At 57.0% G+C, this 7,103-nt stretch overlaps 1 protein-coding gene across 1 annotated transcript in view; it reads left to right on the top strand.

The window, feature by feature from the left end:
* The first annotated feature begins 697 nt into the window (after positions 1–697).
* The window catches only part of LOC119113463 (WSC domain-containing protein 2-like), a 6,944-nt gene continuing 538 nt past the window's right edge, over positions 698–7,103 (top strand). Inside the window, exons 1-5 of the mRNA XM_037237774.1 lie at positions 698–704; positions 953–1,121; positions 1,677–1,874; positions 2,609–2,856; positions 6,383–6,578. Of these exons, the coding sequence (XP_037093669.1) occupies positions 698–704; positions 953–1,121; positions 1,677–1,874; positions 2,609–2,856; positions 6,383–6,578 (818 nt within the window). The remainder of the gene's footprint in view (positions 705–952; positions 1,122–1,676; positions 1,875–2,608; positions 2,857–6,382; positions 6,579–7,103) is intronic.

Genomic DNA, 7,103 nt, shown 5'->3' with positions numbered 1-7,103 from the left:
ACGGGGCCGCCACATGGGGCCGCCACATAGGGCCGCCACATGGGGCCGCCCCACGGGGCCGCCACATGGGGCCGCCCACACGGGGCCGCCCACATGGGGCCCGCCACATGGGGCCGCCACATAGGGCCGCCACAGGGCCGCCACACAGGGCCGCCACACGGGCCGCGTGCAGGCCGCCACAAAGGGCCGCGACATAGGGCCGCCACACAGGGACGCCACACAGGGCCGCCACACGGGCCGCCACACAGGGCCGTCACACAGGCCGCCACACAAGACCGTCACAAAAGGCCGCCATACGGGGCCGCCACACGGGGTTGTGGGAGGAGCAAACCGGTCCCATATGAAGTTCAAACAAATTCAGTGTGCATGCCAATGAAACTGGTCTTCTTATGTCACCTTGCGCAATCTGGGCGGAATGAACTCTCTCTCTCTCTGCCCCCCCCCCCCAAAAAGTGTTCAGTTTAAAGCCAACCGGTCCAAAGCCATAGCATTGTTGCATGCTGGAATCTGCTCGCAAGAGCCTAGATATGGCAGCGACACGCATTTCGGACGAACGCGTGCCGCATGGGTCGGTAGGGTGGGTCTCCAGTGTCACCTGCGCTGCGGAGCGTTTGCGCTCGTAACTGAGACGATGTCGGCGATGTGTGGTGGTTGTTACAATTGAGAATGCAAGCATTGTAAATGAGTGGAACCAGCAATGGCCAGTGAGCCTTTACAAGATTCCATCATCCAAATGGGCCGCCAAATATCTACGAGTCCCATCCAAGTAACCGGAGTAAACTCCGACGGATTCACGAGCGCCTCTCCCGTCTGTCCGCAGGGGCGTGCGCACAATGCGGCGGCGCGGCAGCGGCGCAGCTGGCTGCTACTGGCCGGCGGCAGCCTCCTGCTGCTGCTGATGGTCGCCTGCTTCAGTCACGTGGCGCTGCTCGCGGGCGAACACCCGCCCAAGCCGCCAGGGACGGCGGGCGCAGCGGCAAGGCCGCGGCGAAAAGGGTGGCGCGGTCGAAGTCGCTCCGTAGTCGCCAGGACCTGCTGCCCGTCACAGTCACTGAGCTGGAGACGCTGAAGCAGCTGCCGCTGCAGCGCTGGGACGACCGGCAGCGGACTCTTCTCAACATGTGAGCCGTGAGGGAAGGCCGGGGGGGGGGGGAGGCCGAGCACGGCGGGCGAGAAGGGAAAGACGCCAGCGAAGAGACGGCCTGCCGCTCGAAAGGCGTGCACAATACGTCGATTAGAGTTACAGCCTGGCTGCTAGAAAACCCCTGCTCGAGACAAAAGAGAGCTTCGAAGCGGTGGATACGTCTTAGATGTGCACCAGTGAAGTAGCCATCCAACAGGAGAAGCGAACTCTGGTTCTGTGTTAATTTCACCATTAGGCCGCCGTAACTGGTAGCGCCACACCAATCTGCGTACGTCATTACAGCCAGTGCTGCTTTAAGAAGATGTTTAGAACGTAAAAGATTCTACGTTTTACGGTGTAATACATGGAGTCTTTCACCCAAACCACAATCGCGTTAGGCGAGAATAAGAGCCGCGACAGCGCCGGTCAGATCTCACCCAGCTCGTACCCGGTTGCTGTAGTACGGCCATGACGCCGTCAGCACCCGTACCCACCCGTACCCGTGCACTGCGACCCCCTCGCTGACCTTTGGCACGTGCCGGTCCGCCGGCAGGACGTTCCGGCCCTGGGCGTTGACAGCGACCGACTCCAGCTGCCGCCGCATGGCCACGCGCTTTTCTGCGGGGCTGAGGCCCACGGCGCTGGTGAGCCTGCCCAGCAGCGGCAACACCTGGCTCCGCCAGCTCATAGAGGGCGCCACCGGCGTCTTCACCGGCAGCCCTGTACTCGGACGTGGTGCTCATCAGGGAAGGTGGGTCCGGTTTCCAAGAGCACTTGAGCGTCAGCAACGATAGAAAATTATTTTCAAGCAGAATATTTTGCTAAAAGCTTTCAGTTGACTAATATTTAACCTTTGGTTATGAAAAGTGGGCGGTTACGGTTCACTCGCCTGTGTTGCACCTATGTCCATGGGTGTGGAGAGGAGTCAGCAGAGTGTCCGTTTTGCTTCTGTGTCCATGAGCGTGTGCAGGGGTCGGCAGGGATCTACTTTTGCTCGTATTCGAATGGGTGTGTATAGGAGTCGGCAGAGGGGCCGCTGCGCTCCCATGTCTATGGGTAAAGACGGGAGTGAGCAGGACACCCGCTTCTTCCTCCAAGGCTAAAGGAAGTGGCACCCTGCTTGGATTCTGAGGCCCTCTCAGTCCGGGTTTGGTGTAACCCATTAGATTGTAGCCCTAAGAGTAGAGAGGAGTCAGAATGGCGTTTTTGGTGTGAGCTAGAGGCGTTGCTTTCCATGAGCTTTATGGCGCCGACATTTATGCCTCTATGTCAGAGCGCCTTAAACGAACGGAAGGGCGGTCAAATTTGTGTGCAGCAATGTAAGGGAGCCCTGACCCAAGGTCCCTGTCTGGATGCGTTGCTGTGCCCTGACCTTGACCCGTATGACGCAGTGGTGCCGTGCAGATCTCACACGCAACCTCTGCACTGCACTCGTGCACACGACACTTCGCTTATCTCTATTTCTCTCCTTCCCCCGTTGCTCAGGCATGTACGGGAGATAGTACCGTACGACTCTGGCACCACGATCGCGCAGAAGACGCACGGCTTCACCACGCTGGAGGGCGTGACGGCGGAGCCCGAGCAACAGCGGCGCGTGTTTTCACACGTGACGCAGTTCGGCTGCCGCGCCGTGCTGCTCGTGCGCAACCCGCTGGCGGCTCTGCTCAGTCATCGGCACCTGGACGCTGCCGGCCACCTCGGCTTCGCGCCTCCCAGCCACTTCGAGGGAGAAGGTAAGAGGCGCGCCAGTTAGCCGGGTTGTTGGTTGGTTGTGGTTCGTTGCCTGTTGGTTGGCTCGTTGATGTGGTGATTTGTTGATTTTGCTCGCTGCTTAGCTAGTTCCAAGTTGCTTAGTTGCCTGTTAATCGCATGCTATATTGATGCCTGTTGTTGTTTTTAATTTTTTGAATGTGAGTCCGAGCCCTTTTGAAGGGATGACTTTTTGGATGATCGTTCACCCAAAGCGGTGATCGTTGCGTGCCGGGACCCCACCCTCAGAAGGTACACGCACCAGGGCAGCGGCAGTGCGGCGAAAACTTGACGTGCCGCAATGCCGGCACGGCCCGTTCCACCCTTTGACGTCACCTGACCTTAAGCGCGGCCGATGCCACCGGCAGCAGACTACCCCAATCAGGGGACTAGTCAGGGGACTAGTCAGGGGATTAGTCAGGGGGCTAGTCAGTCACCCCCACCCATCCCGCCGCGTATGGGGAATCGGAAATTGGCTGTCGTTTGGCATCTAGTGTTTTGGTATCTAGTTGCATATTGTTAGTTGATTGGTTGGCTAGCATACCATCGATCGTTGTTGATTCGTGTTGTTGTTTAGTTGGTGGTCTGCTGGCTGATGGTGCCTGATGTATCCGTTGGCGAGGACATTGGGGGATGAAAAACGACGATGCATCGCAACTTTTGAGAGAATGCTAACAGCATCGGACCGAAACAGTTTCTGTCTGCCAGCCAGTGATTCGGCTAGAGGAATCTGCCGGGCAGGAAAACGTTGTAGCAGAGAGAAGTTGAACAGGGGCGTCGCGTAACAGCGAGACAGATAATACGTTTAGCGTTGGTAACGCCGTTGCACTGCTTATATCAGAGGACTATAGCAAGTGTTGTTGAGTTTGAACGAAATTTATTTCCCAAACCTTTGCACATTGGGAAGACATGATAGACATGATCCGTTGTCATAATTTACCAGGCAAAGGTCCACCGATGCAAAGTTCACGTTTTCATTCATGAATAACTCTGTTCAACACTACCTGGCTATGAGCTTGCCAGCAGTGGCAATTTGTATCGACGAAATTGACGAATTGTGCAACCGTCATATTTTTGGAAATGGCAACCAAACTATCGCGAGAAACGTAATATGGCCACAGCTAGCAGGTTTACACAGGACTTTTATTTGGATTGCCAAGTGGCTCTCGATTTGGCCACAGCGTTTCGTATTAGAAATCGATTAAAAAAGTTGACATCTGTCGCTTACCGCCGTGGCATTAGCTGCGTTGGTTATAACTGCACACCTATGGGTCAGGCCCTTTTGGGACATGTTAGTGAGTTGTCGATGACGCATTCACGTCCACTGTGCACATCTTCACCTGCTCTGGTGCTGAGATCTGAGATCGTTTTTAAAAACGCCACAAAACAGACGGATCCACCGTCTGGCACGTGAGCACGTGCACGCTTGCTCCCATGAGCCACGCCCCTGCCATTACGGTTCCTTCTCTCCTCCGTCAGTCTGAAACTCTCATACCGCCCCGTGGTTGGGTTTTCGCAACAGGAAGTTTTGCCTTCGGTTCCATGCTGATCCAAAAGGGGAAAGGATCTGTGGTTGAAGTTGCAGAGCTGTAGAAAAGAACGTCCGAACAAACGCCTGGCATGCCAGTGCCTTACAAGTTACATGGCACATCTGAAGCTACATGCATTTCTGCGATCAGTGGTCGCAAATATATTAGGTTCTGAGAAGCGTGACTGACGAGTCACGCTCTGTCGACTGCTCTGACTGCTCAAGTGCTCAAGACTGCTCAAGTTGAAAATACTCTCACAGCTTAACTTAGTTTCTCTCGGCCTGCGGTCGCAGCTATGTTCTCTCGACCTGCGGTCGCAGCTATGTTCTCTCGGCCTGCGGTCGCAGTAATTCTCTCGGCCTGCGGTCGCAGCTAGTTTCTCTCGGCCTGGGTCGCAGCTATGTTCTCTCGGCCTGCGGTCGCAGCTATGTTCTCTCGGCCTGCGGTCGCAGCTATATTCTCTCGGCGGTCGCAGCTATGTTCTCCGGCCTGCGGTCGCAGCTATATTCTCTCGGCCTGCGGTCGCAGCTATGTTCTCTCGCCTGCGGTCGCAGACTATATTCTCTCGGCCTGCGGTCGCAGCTATGTTCTCTCGGCCTGCAGTCGCAGCCATGTTCTCTGGCCTGCGGTCGCAGGTAACCGAGCCGTCACGACAATGACTCCATTGTGATTGTCCGATCTTGCGTCCTGGCCGCAATAAGCTGCGTAGTTATATCCTGCAGCGGTGGATCGATAACGGATAGTGACGGCTACTTCAAATGATTTTAGCGAATGTGAGAGAGTGCGTTCCGCGTATTTGTGCCTGCGTGTGAACGTGTTTGCGCGAGCCTCCCTGACCTACAGTGTTTTATTTCCATGACACGCGCTCTGTAATAGCCACATTCTGAGTGGAGTGAGCTTATGACGTGTAATAAATAAATGAATAAGCAGCTGAACAATCGGCTACGCTTTGAATCAGAGCGCTGAAAAAACGTCCGTCTGATCCCGGGTCGCCAGCCCCGGTACAGGCCTCCCGCGCACGTGCTGGAACCTTAGCGCACATCTGCTCACCGGTCGACCGTCACGAGTTTGTGCTGCTGACCCCGGTCAGGCTCGTCCCAGGCGTTTACTCGGTGTGAGTCCAGCTCGCGGAAGCAAGTGGCAAGTGCAGATGCGATTCGTGTCACGACGGGTGGAGCGCACGCCTTGACAATTACGTTATTGAATATGAACGAGGTTTGGAGTGTGTGAACCAGCACGGTTCATTTGATTTTCAGTGGACTTGGGCCGATGCTGCGAGATTTTCTAAAGGAAGGTCTGCCCCGACAGGGTTCTGGTGTTGTGAGCCCGAGTCATTCTGATGTAGCACGGTGAACCTCTGGCGGTATTGAGGACGGGTGCCAGCGCTATCGGGCGTTGCTGGGGGCGGCGTACCAGGGCTTCTCGCGCCCATGTTGGGGGCCTGGTGCACGGGAGCCGTGGGTGGGTGAACCTCACACACACACACACACACACACACACACACAACACACACACACACACACACACACACACACACACCCCCACACACACACACACACACAACACACACACACACACACACACACACGCACGCCGCACGCACGCACGCACGCACGCACGCACGCACGCACGCACGCACGCACGCACGCACGCACGCACGCACGCACGCACGCACGCACACACACACACACCACACACACACACACACACACACACACACGCACGCACGCACGCACGCACGCACGCACGCACGACGCACGCACACGCACGCACGCACGCACGACGCACGCACGCACGCACGCACGCACGCACGCACGCACGCACGCACGCACGCACGCACGCACGCACGCACGCACGCCCTGTCTCCCTCTCTCTCTCTCTCTCCCCCTCTCTCTCTCCCTCTCTCTCTCTCGCTCTCTCTTTCCCTCTTTCTCTCTCTCACCGAGAAGAGCGCCCACTCATGCTGATTCGCCCCCGGCAGGCTGGCAAGAGTACGTGAGCGAGAAGGCTCTGTTTTGGCGTAAGCTGTACGCTGACTGGATTGGTCAGTGTCCCACGGACCAGCTGCTGCTGGTGCGGTACGAGCGGCTGCTGGAGGACCTGCCGACAGAGCTGGGACGCGTGCTGCGTTTTCTGGGCGTCCGGCCCGACCCGGCCCGGCTCCGCTGCCTCTACAGGTGGGTGGAGCTTGGGGCACCGCAGAGGTGCACCCAGCCGTGCAGACTGCAGAGGGATCAGTTGTTCCTTCAGCTCCCTCCCCAAACAAACTTTTCATCTTTGCTTAGTGTTTATTAAGGTCAGGGACGTAGCCGATGAGGAGGAGGCGCGGGGAGGACTCGCACAGTGAAGGGGCCGTGAACCCCTCTAAGTTAATACAATTACACTAAATAGCTGGGGTGCCGGTAGTGTAGCGGTTTACGCGTAAGCGTCGACCACTGCGCGTCTGGGAAACCAGAGGAACGGGGCTCGATTCCCCGCGATGCCCGCCCTTCCTGCCAGGGTGAGAGGCAGGCGACGCCATATAGCCTCAGCAGCTGAGTGTGTCGTCGTCGTCGTAAAGCCCCAACGACACACAGACTAAATAGCTATCGACCGATGTCTCCACGATTCGGCCCCAAATCTTCCGTAGTGTGGGCAGTGGTATTTCATCTACCATGAGGAAATTTTCTTTACGTGCAGCACGGGTGCCTGCAGCACGGGTG

Source organism: Pollicipes pollicipes, unplaced genomic scaffold (assembly GCF_011947565.3).
Source record: "Pollicipes pollicipes isolate AB1234 unplaced genomic scaffold, Ppol_2.1 Scaffold_7262;HRSCAF=8765_pilon_pilon_pilon, whole genome shotgun sequence".
Classification (NCBI taxonomy): domain Eukaryota; kingdom Metazoa; phylum Arthropoda; class Thecostraca; order Pollicipedomorpha; family Pollicipedidae; genus Pollicipes; species Pollicipes pollicipes.
This window is presented reverse-complemented; position numbering and strand designations above follow the sequence as displayed.